Below are 10959 nucleotides of genomic sequence, written 5' to 3' on the forward strand. Positions count from 1 at the left end.
AAGAATAAAAGTTACAGTGCAGCATGAGAAATTTAAAGAAATGAGCATTCATTTAAAGCAATGCAGCGTCAAAAAGAAAGCTCCTCAGCCTTGATTTAACCCTTGTGTTGTCTTCCCGTTAACCATGGACTTGCCCTTCCAGGTTTGTTTTTTTACTTTTCCAATGTTTTTGCTGCTTTTTCTGATTTATTTCTCACTTTTTCCAGCTTTTGGCGCTCTTTTTAAAAACCTGAGCCAATTGAATAACAGGTTTTACACTTATTCTTGGAATTCATGGTCAACAAACCTCATTTACATCAAATTATATGTATGTTTTTTAGTTAAAAAGGCAGGAAATAGGAAGTATTTTGACTAATAGTTAAGATCAGAGGGTGTTGAGTGGATCAACGATTGGTAGATGTCAAAGTTTCGTCCAGATACTGGTTTGAAACCATTAAAAAAAAAGAATTCAAATGCCATAAGATTAAATAAAACACCCAAAAAATCAATGAAGGTAATCATTAATTTTACCTGAAGGATGTTGTATGGAATTACCCATGTTATTTTTGGGCAATTTGGTTGAAAGAAATCCATATTTCTGATGTAAAACCCTTAGAAATGGGTCAGTTTGACCCGAGGACAACACAAGGGTTAAAAGAACTGAGAGGAGCAGCGGATCTGCAGGTTTCTGGGAGTTTATTCCAGATATGAGGAGCATAGAAACTGAAAGCTGCTTCACCCTGTTTAGTTCTGACTCTGGGGACAGAAAGTAGACCTGTCCCAGATGACCTGAGAGGTCTGGAGGGGTCATGGTGTAGTAGCAGATCAGAAATGTATTTTGGACCTAAACCGTTAAGGGATTTATAAACTAGCAAGAGTATTTGAAATCAATTCTTGGACACAGGAAGCCAGTGTAAAGACTTCAGAACTGGAGTGATGTGATCCAGTCTCTTGGTCTTAGTGAGGACTCGAGCAGCAGCGTTCTGAATCAGCTGTAGCTGTCTGATAAAGCTCCACTGGGCAAAAAATCCATAGTAATCTTTCGTCACATTGTAATTCAAGTGTTCTGGGAGACTCCTACATCTCCTCTTGACTCTGTATTCAGGCTTTAGACAATCTAGCCTGTGATGTGAGACTTTGGCCACTCACAGGTCCTTTCAGAGTGAGAACGCGTTCCTATTGGCTGTTTTACACATGCACATGCATGTATCAGTTCCTTTGTTGTAAGTGCCGTTGCCAAAGTTTCAAGGCTGCAACTAATTAAAGGCTAAATTATTAGATTAGATTAGATTATATGTTCGTGCCCATCTATAAACAGTACATAGAGCATGCAAACTGTGTAAAAACTTGGTCCAGGTTATTGTCCAGGGAGTGGACATTTGATGGGAGAGCTTGTCTGCAGGGGTTAGCCTTTAGCTTAGCACGTTTGGCTCTTTGATCAGGTTTAACTTTCCTATCACGTCACCCGGGTTCTTCTCGACTGCTGCCATCTAACCGGAGGTGGTGGTGTGAAACCATCCGGTAGTTCACAGCTGCGATCAAGATACAAGAAGAAAAAAAAACAGGGCAGTAATTATCATAGAATTACCTCTATGTAACGCCATTGAAATGAATACAATTTTTTGATGCTTTTTTTTATTATATTATGGGCATTTTAGGCCTTTATTTTTTATAGGAGAGCTGAATTCACGAAAGGATAGAGAGGGGAAATAACATGCACCAAAGGGCTGTAGGTCGGAGTTGAACCTGCGGCCGCTGCGTGTAGAAGCCAACTTCTATACATGTTTTTTTTTTGTCATCAAATTTTTATTTTCATATTCAGAACAAAAATGTAAACATAACATTCACAAACAGTTACAAACAACAAACTGGGGCATAGGAACGCGCCCCAAGGCACAAAATCACAGAAAGGGAGACAAAACAACATATGCAGAAACAGTAAGGCACAAACAGACACACACACACACACAGACAGACACAAAATAAGGGACCAATCACACACACAAACAAAAGAAATATACATGGGTGAAATATGGGCGCGCACTCTACCAGGTGAGCTACCCGGGTGCCCAAATAATTACTTCTCTTACAGGGAACTGTGTGAACCCCTCTCAATAACTCAATAAGCTTGTAACTGAGAAGGGAGAGGGAAAGCAGCAGGAAGAAGTCTCACTTTACTTTAAATTCTAGCGTTTTTGTGCAATTCTACCTCCTGCAGCTTTAAGGACCCTCTAAGCCTTATTCTAGCAGCGTCTGGTGTAAATATACAGAGGCAAGGTAGGTCTCTGTCTACTGTGTGTTCAGCTGAACGAAGCACTCTCTGCAGGGCCCCGTGGTCCTGTTCTGTCGGAGTGGAACAGGAGGTCAGGTCTCAGCTGGAGTACAATCCTTCCCTGCTTGCCTTGCTGCCTCCTCTGACAAATGGTCCGGCTCGTCTCTGTAGTGAGGATCAAAACTGATGTTCATTCTTCCTATTTTTTGCTCAATGTTTTCTCTGTTGTTCACTTTTGAAAATGTTGACCGGCCACTTTGCAGAATCAGCAGGAGGAGAGTTCCCACACTGGTCAGTTGGTTGTCCTTTTCCTTTTTAGTGTTTCATGGTTGCATGCTATCATGTTAAAACAATACAGCACATGATACATACACAATTTGTGGAGAAGTGTGACACAGATAACATGTATTAAAGTCATAACTGATACAGATATGTATGAATAGAAGGATTGTTTTAAAGTCATTATCATGATATTTATCCCCAATTAGATCTTAACAAACACACTCTCTAGTGTGTGTGTGTGTGTGTGTGTGTGTGTGTGTGTGTGTGTGTGTGTGTGTGTGTGTGTGTGTGGTTCAGCTTAATGCTCCCACAGTACAGAGAGTTAAGAAATGATAAAAGCACATACACCTGTGTTTTTTATGAACCAATACCGGACTGTGTCTTTGACTTTTGAGACACTTTGAAAATAACAAAGAACTCCTCTTCTATTCTTGTAGCTGCAACGTTTTAAACATGTATTTTGTGTTGGCAGCGTTTCAGCCTCAATCTTCCTTTATCCTGCTCACTGTCGGTGCGGTTCACTCACTCTGGCAGAATTTCACTCCGTGTTATTGAATATTATCCTTTTGGCCCTGACTTCAATCAAGACCAATAAAACATCAGCCAAAGTGTTAACGTTGAGGTTTGGACGAATTACACCGCATTTCATAATAACGTAAACATCATTCTGATTAACCCTGATGTTGTCCTGTTTTCAGGTAAAAATAAAAAAAACCAAAAACATAAAAAAGCATTAAAAAAGTAACTAAAATGTCGGAAAAAGCGATGATAATGTTGAAAGAAAGTGACCAAAACAGGGTTTTTTTTCATTTTGTCGCCGGAAGACAATACAAGGGTTGATAATATAGTAAATGAACGTATGATTTATATAAGCTTTTTTCAGAGCCAGTGAGGACACATGTCCGGAGAACTCAACAAACACAACATCAGTTAGAGCAACAACAATCTTGCAAATACACTAAAACAGTGTTCTTTCTCAGATTTTCTACATCACTGAGAGATAGAGACAGACATAGATATAGCGATACTTTATTTATACAGAAGGAAATTAAGATGTCCAATAGCTTATACACAAACATACACAGACAGTACATACATAGGCCCACAGACATTTGACATCCACGCACACAGGCATAGAACAAAAATAAAGTTAGATTGTAGCATGTTTAACGCTTGTGTTGTCTTCCAGTCAAAATTGAGAATCTATGCTTTTTATTGATGTTTTTAACTTGGGTTTTTGTCCCTTTTTTCAACACTTTTGACGCTTTTTTTCAATGTTAATCACTTTTTTTTTGACATTTTCAACACTACGTGACTAACTTATTAACTTTAGTTTTACAGTTTTGATTTGGAATTTATGGTCAATAAACCTCATTTATAGGAAATTATACCTAATGGTTGAGTTAGAAAAGCAGAAATTAGGAATTATTTAGACTAAAATTGAAGGAATGCATGTTGATGGATCAACATACACCGTAAAACACTTCTATGTGTTGACCTATGTCAACTTTTACTCAATACTATTTCAAAACCAATTCAATTGGTTTTTCAAATGCTATAAAATGGAATAAGACGCCCCAAAATTAATGAAAGTAGAGATTTGTACTTGCCAAAGTACTGAGAGTAAGAGCGTTGTGTGGAATTAATCATGCTATTTTGAGTAGTTAAAAAGAATATTGATGTAAGAAAACAGGTCACTTTGACCCGAGGACAACATGAGGGTTAAAGGAGCAGTGTGGAAAAAATGCAGAAAGGTTCATTGGTATCATAGTGCAAATTATATATTTGTATTTATAACACAATATATCAAAACCAGAATAAACATTACTTAACTTAACCCTTGTGTTGTCCTCCCGTTAACCGTGAACTTGTCCTTCCGGGGGCCTATTGCACGAAACTAGGATAAGGGATTAAGCCGGGATATTCATGTTATCCTGGATGAATTTAGCTTGGACTCGGTTGCACGAAACCAGATTGAATTAAGCCCAGCCAAGTTACCATGGCGATTTATTCTTTGCGGCTAGCCTGGTCCAGAGCAGGCTAACAGCCAGGCTAAGATTAATCCTGGAGTCTCATGTGTCAAATCAGCTGCCGTCTGATCCGAAATAAACGTGTTTAATAGTTATTCCGTTGTCTTCTGCATGTGTTCTGCTTTATTTTTATTAACATGCATTACTTTGTCACTATTGTTGTCACGAGTTTGATTTGAACCCTAGGCTACTGTAGCATTTGTTTAGATGTTAGAAATGGTTGATAAAGTTGCAACGGTGATTTCAATAAAGTGAGTGATGAGGGCGATATATAAAGTCTCATTCACCTGTGTTTCTTCCTGCACCATGGCATGCCCATTTCTGAACGACGTGTTAGACGAAGAAGCTCTGATTTTGAGACGTGCTTTCAGATGTGAGAGGGTGTTTCGAGACAGATCGGACCCTTTAGCGATTCCCGATGAGTATCTGCATGAGAGGTATCGATTTACCAGAGATGGGATCAGTTATTTGTGCCGACTGCTGGGTCCAAAGATTCAGCACCGCACAGCGCGAAGCCATGCTCTCACCGTCCCACAGATGGTCTGTGTGGCACTGCGCTTTTTTGCGAGCGGCATGTTTTTATACGCCGTGGGAGATGCTGAGACATTAAATAAAGGCACTATATGCCGAACTGTGAGAAGTGTGTGTTTAGCCCTGAAGTCTTTGGCACACATATTTATCACCTTCCCTGGCCACAGACGAATGTGTTACATCAAAGAGGAGTTCCACAAGATTGCAGGTAAAATGAATTATTGATTACAAAAAGTGTTATGTTAACACTCACCAGATACTCAAACTATTATGTGTTACAGCTTTCCCTAATGTCATCGGTGCGCTGGACTGCACACAAATCCGAATTAAACGCCCCTCAGGGGTCCATGAGGGAGATTATGTCAACAGAAAATCCTTCCACAGTATCAATGTTCAGGTAAAATGTATATAATTACTGTCAACTAGCCAAAAGTATTCCGTGTATTAAATGTTTATTGAATAGGCAACATTGCATTGTTTCAGATGATCTGTGATGCTTCCTGCATCTTTACGAATGTGAAGGCAAAGTGGCCTGGGTCTGTCCATGACTCCCGAATTTTTAGGTCCAGTACCATCTCCCATCGACTTTCACAAGGTAGGCCACACACACATTTCACTGCACAATTGCATCAAAAGGTTTACTTATGTGTAGTTGTAATGATTACACTTTGTATTCTCAGGTGAATTCTCTGGTGTTCTTCTGGGAGACAAGGGTTATGCCTGTGAGACGTACCTTCTCACCCCCCTTGCAGACCCTCAGACAGCAGCACAGCGAGGATACAATCTTGCCCATTCAAGAACACGGGCCCGAATTGAAATGGCATTTGGCCTTCTTAAAGCACGTTTTCAGTGTCTCCGCCACCTGAGGGTCACTCCAGAAAGGGCCTGTGACATCACTGTCGCCTGCACCGTTCTTCATAATATTGCCTGTCTGAGGAAGGAAAGTGCTCCTGCACTGGCACCGGAGATTGAGTGGGACAATGCCGCCATATTTCCAGACGACATCAATGGCAGGCTGGTCAGAGACCAGTACATTCATTATTTTAAATGACTGTTGTCATTGTCCTTCTCTAATAAAAAGGATATTTTGTGTTACTCCTTAATTAGACCTAATCCTTTTATTATAGTAGCTTACTTTGGTTTCATAACCTTTCACATTTTGTCTCACCTCACTGAACCAATAACCTTGCCTACATAGTGTACATTCATCACACAGGGAACTCCACAATGCTGCGTAAGCTCTTTATTTTATTGCTGTCACTTGTCAGCTTGGAGCTGGGGAAAGAAAAACAAAATCAATACATTTTTACAGATATGCTTGAAGTGTGGACTGAAGTCACTTACTTCTTTTTCAAGTTTTCTTATCTCCAGATCCAGGTTTCTTAGTGTTTTTTTCTTTATTTCAATGCCAAGATCCAAATCCTCGAGACTCCTTTTACTGACCGCTATCTGTGCATCAGCCAGCTCAATCTGCTTTTTCAGGTGTTGGGTGTACAGACATCTAACAGTCTGTGAATTCTGTAAACCATCCATTGATTAGCACTGCAGGAATTGTAATTTAATTTTCCTTTAGTCCATACTTACTATGTTGCCAGGCTGGCTGTCGGGTTGTACTGCATCTGGATCCTGTTACAAATATATATCATCAGTGACTGTAACTGACTTGTGTTAATTGTTGCGTGGTTTGTGTTTTTTCTCATGTGATGTCTTTCTGCTGCATACAAATTGACCTTCTGGAACAAATAATACACTGAACTGACTTGTCATCCATTATGGGCTAAATAATTATTTCCATGATACCTCAGGCCTTCTGGAATCCAGTGACACAGTCTCCTCATCGTCAGCTGCAGAAGCCCCTTCCCATGCTGCAGAAGCTCCTTCCCCCTGCCATATTGAATAGAATTTGTATTAACGAGATGTGTAAAGCCATGCGTTTTTAATGAATAATACTCACTGGATCTTCATCTGGTGGCAGGAGAGTAATTGTGTCCCCGGACACTGCAAGGCAAAACAAGGCAAGACAGTCCACATATGCCCGTATAAATGGGTGAATGTGTTTGATGTGCAGTACTGGAAAATGTACCTTGTATGAAGAGGGCGGTGTCTGCAGGTGGAACAGAGTCAGTGGATGTCCCACCCTGAATCCCTTCCATAACAGGCCTTCCTTCGTTTAAAACAAGGGCCAATTCCTCAGCTGGGGTGAAGTCTGGAGCTGGTGCCCCCCCCCCAGTGCCAGATAAATGAGCCTTCTTTTTAACTGCTAAAATCAGTTTAGATAAAATATGTGAGCAAGTATATTGTAAGTAATTTCTACATACCATTTGCAAACCGTTAAGAAACTTACCAGCCTGCAAAATGTTTTTATATTTTATCTTGACTTGTTGCCAGGATCTTTTTTGTCCAGTCATGTTTGTTCTGTATGAATATTAATTGTAGAAAGAAACTTAGAATTAGACATGGTTTATAGAGATTTGTGCAAACATATTCTCGCAGACAGTAATTCCCTCTGCTCCCTTTTAAGGAAACGTAGGCTAAATAATAGTTTGTTTTAATTTATCGTGCTTTACATTGTAGGCTACTCAAATACATTTTACAGTAATACCAGCACATTTGTCACATAAACACAGATACAGCAAAAAAACCACATAAAACAATAATTAAAGGAATTAAAACGGAGTGTACAACTTTCGAGTAAGTAGATATTTTTAAATCTTCGCATTCAGTCGGTCCGCGATTGTCTGCCAAGCTTTTTCTCTCTGCTTAATAACAGCAGCCGTGTTTCCTTTTTTGCATATTATATGCTTCACCTCCTCATAAGTTTCCATGATTACTTGCTGCTCAGAAGGGGAGAAATATGCCGCACGCGTCTTCTCCATCTCTGCATCAGTAAATCTGTGATCGATAACGTGGTCTATTTGAGAAAGCCGTGAACGTGCACTTATCCTGGCTATCTACACCTGGCTTGACATAGCTCCACCTGTTTATCCTGGCTCAGCAAACGTGCAACCGATTAAGCCGCAATGAGCAGATCACACTAAGTCAAGCTGCGCTTTATCACTTATCCTGGATATCTTTATTCTACTTTCGTGCAATAGGCCCCAGGTCAAAATTTCGTTTTTTCAAGGTTTTTGTTGCTTTTTCTGATTTATTTGTCCGTTTTTCCATGCTTTTGGCGCTTAAAAAAAAAACCTGAGCTGGTTTAAAGCTGGTTTAATAATAGGTTTTACACTTATTTTTGGAATTCCTGGTCAACAAACCTCATTTATATCATATTATACATTCGTTTTTAGTCAAAAAAGGCAGAAATTACGAGTTATTTTGACTAATAGTTAAGATCAGAGGATGTTGAGTGGATCACAGATGGGTAGATTTCAAAGTTTAGTCTGGATACTGTTTTGAAACAATTAAAAAAAAAGAAATTCTGATGCTATAAGATCAAATAAAACACCCCAAAGTAATCATAAATTTTACCTGAAGAACATTGTATGGAATCATCCATGTTATTTGTGGGCAATTTGGTTGAAAGGAATTCACATTTCTGATGTAAAACACTTTGAAACGGGTCAATTTGACCCAAGGACAACACAAGGGTTAAATGTTACCTGGCTTTAGACTGCACATACTTCCCTAAACCACCAATCTCCCTTTGTGGTGCACGCCTCTGATCGCTGTCTTCCCAAACACGCATGCTGTGTGTGGCCAATCAGGGAGGACCTCTGTAATGAGTGCCACTTTGACCCAGCTGTCATCAATCTTTTGTTTGAAGCTAATTATACTGGTTGTGTAAGCAGAAACAAACAAGTGAAAAGCATTTTTTTGTTGCTCAGATGAGCAAGAGGAATGTGCACCTTCCCCTCGTCATTTTACGAGAGCAACATAAGGCGTGTTTCCGTGTAAGAACTTTTAAAATGTCACAAAAACACAACATGCGAATTAGCCGTGTTTTCATCAACCGATCTGGGCTACAGTGTAGTCGGGTCAGAATTTGGCGCTATGGGCTACGCATGGCGCTGACCCTCCAGTAAACAGAGTAGAGGAGTAGAGGTTGCTGACCAGAAACATAGCAAGAGGCCTATGCCGTCAAAACATCCATGAGAGAGTTTCATGTTTCATGTTGTCCGTACACAAAAACACGTTACGGGAATATCCGGGAAATTTATTCAACAAAAGGTGTTCCATATCAGTGTCGACCCTTTTTTCGCCCCACAAAGACAAAAAACACCTCAAGAGAGCCGGACTTTGATTTTTTGCAGAATTGAAAATGTTTTATCAATGCACATAAAAGTATTTGACTAGAAACGCATCTCTTGATTCCATATGGGAAGTGGGGAAAAAATGTTGTTGTTCTGCCTTTATTTTTTTTTTTATATGCACATTAACAGAGATGATGCCATTTTAACCCTTGTGTTGTCTTCTTGTCAAAATTTAAAATCAACACTTTTGGGTTTTCCTTATGTTTTTGTCCCTTTTTTCAGAAGTTTTTCTAATGTCTGACACTTTTTTGACGTTCAACACAATGTAACACTAACTTGTTAACTGTAGTTTTACAGTTCTATTTGGAATTTATGGTCAATCAACCTCCTTTAAAGGAAACTATACCTAATGTTTGAGTTAGAAAAGTAGAATCAGGAATTATTTAGACTAAAATTAAAGAAGTGGATGTTAATAGATAATCACAGACTGAAATATGTCAACTTTTACTCCATACTATTTCAAAAGTTGTTCAATTTTTTTCCAAATACTATAAAATTGAATAAGACACCCCTTAATGAATGAAAGTAAGAGTGTTGTTTGAAATCAGTCAAGTTTTGGGTTGTTAAAAAGAACAGTGATGTAGGAAAAAACGGGTCAATTTGACCAAAGGACGACATGAGGGTTAACCCCATTCACACGTCAAGCTACTCCTCTGTAATTGATTTGCTCTGGGACATTGTTATGATTAATATGAATCAATGGGACTGGCAGCTATCATGAGAAATGGCTTGGCCCTAACCAGTGGTTCTTCCGCTTCCTTTAGAGACATGTGAAACTTAACACCAGGGTGAGCTTCGCTATTGGCACTTTATAGACAAGTCACCTTATCAAGCTTGCACCAATCCTATTTCCAGTATTAAGCAAAGATTTAATGATCATGTTCCCTAACTCTAAACAACAGGAGATCATGTACATGAGACCTGTCTCCTCCCTCCTGTCCCTTTAAACACTGTGGGTGTGCTCCTTGTTGAATGACATGTAAATTCAAACATTTGGCAGCAAGTTCTAAGAAGACTCCCCCGCAATGTTTCTCTTTGAGAGAATATTTGTGAGGTATGCTCATGTGTATAACCTTTACGTCAACGTTGTTGAAGATGTAAATGGTAAACAGAGATCTATGCAGGGACAAATGTTGACATTACATTAGCACCGGCTGACCGGTGGTGTGTAACACAGTCACCCTAATGCGTGATTGATGGTCCTGTGGAGCCTCGGGGAGGAACTTGTTTTGGTGGAACATGTGTACGTTCAAACGTTTTTTTTTGTCGTGCAACAGAAAACGTCCCCATCTGTGATGAGGTCAACAACTGCGGAGTCATCAGAGAACTTTTGGTGGCAGTATCCTGAGTGATAGGTTAAGTCTGCAGTGTAGAGAGTGAACAGGAACGGGCCCAGAACTGTTCCTTGTGGGGCCCCTGTGTCCTTACAAACTGAGGTCTTGTGAATATGCATGAACCAAATGCATGTGTGTGTGTAAAATGTTGAAAGATGGGCTGCTTCCGAAGAAAAAAAATGATTTCTGTAAGTTTGTCAGAGATAAGGAAGCTCCTGATGTGTTTGTGTCTAAGATCAAAAACACGCGATGCTTGCTCACTCAGACTGGCAGCCACA

At 39.7% G+C, this 10959-nt stretch overlaps 1 protein-coding gene and 2 long non-coding RNA genes across 3 annotated transcripts in view; 2 read left to right on the top strand and 1 right to left on the bottom strand.

The window, feature by feature from the left end:
* LOC116695217 (uncharacterized) overlaps nucleotides 1-4116 on the top strand; it is a 21366-nt gene extending 17250 nt beyond the window's left edge. The window contains exon 3 of the long non-coding RNA XR_004333382.1: nucleotides 4106-4116. This is a non-coding gene — a long non-coding RNA (uncharacterized LOC116695217). The remainder of the gene's footprint in view (nucleotides 1-4105) is intronic.
* Nucleotides 4117-5366: 1250 nt separating this feature from the next.
* Nucleotides 5367-6145, top strand: LOC116696233 (putative nuclease HARBI1). The gene is made up of 3 exons (XM_032527062.1): nucleotides 5367-5491; nucleotides 5578-5689; nucleotides 5775-6145. The coding sequence occupies exons 2-3, from the start codon at nucleotides 5578-5580 to the stop codon at nucleotides 6143-6145; spliced, it is 483 nt and encodes a 160-aa protein (XP_032382953.1). The 5' UTR covers nucleotides 5367-5491.
* Nucleotides 6146-8027: 1882 nt separating this feature from the next.
* Nucleotides 8028-10959, bottom strand: part of LOC116695223 (uncharacterized) — a 4070-nt gene continuing 1138 nt past the window's right edge. The window contains exons 2-3 of the long non-coding RNA XR_004333388.1: nucleotides 10747-10751; nucleotides 8028-8037 (exon numbers count right to left, since the gene is read on the bottom strand). This is a non-coding gene — a long non-coding RNA (uncharacterized LOC116695223). The remainder of the gene's footprint in view (nucleotides 8038-10746; nucleotides 10752-10959) is intronic.

Source organism: Etheostoma spectabile, chromosome 9 (genome assembly GCF_008692095.1).
Source record: "Etheostoma spectabile isolate EspeVRDwgs_2016 chromosome 9, UIUC_Espe_1.0, whole genome shotgun sequence".
Lineage (NCBI taxonomy): Eukaryota > Metazoa > Chordata > Actinopteri > Perciformes > Percidae > Etheostoma > Etheostoma spectabile.

Excerpts from the sequence above, each read along its gene's own strand:
- LOC116696233 (XM_032527062.1), top strand. The coding sequence starts at position 5,578 with ATGATCTGTGATGCTTCCTGCATCTTTACGAATGTGAAGGCAAAGTGG. Across the intron at positions 5,690-5,774 it reads CTCCCATCGACTTTCACAAG|GTGAATTCTCTGGTGTTCTT; the intron begins GTAGGCCACACA and ends TTGTATTCTCAG.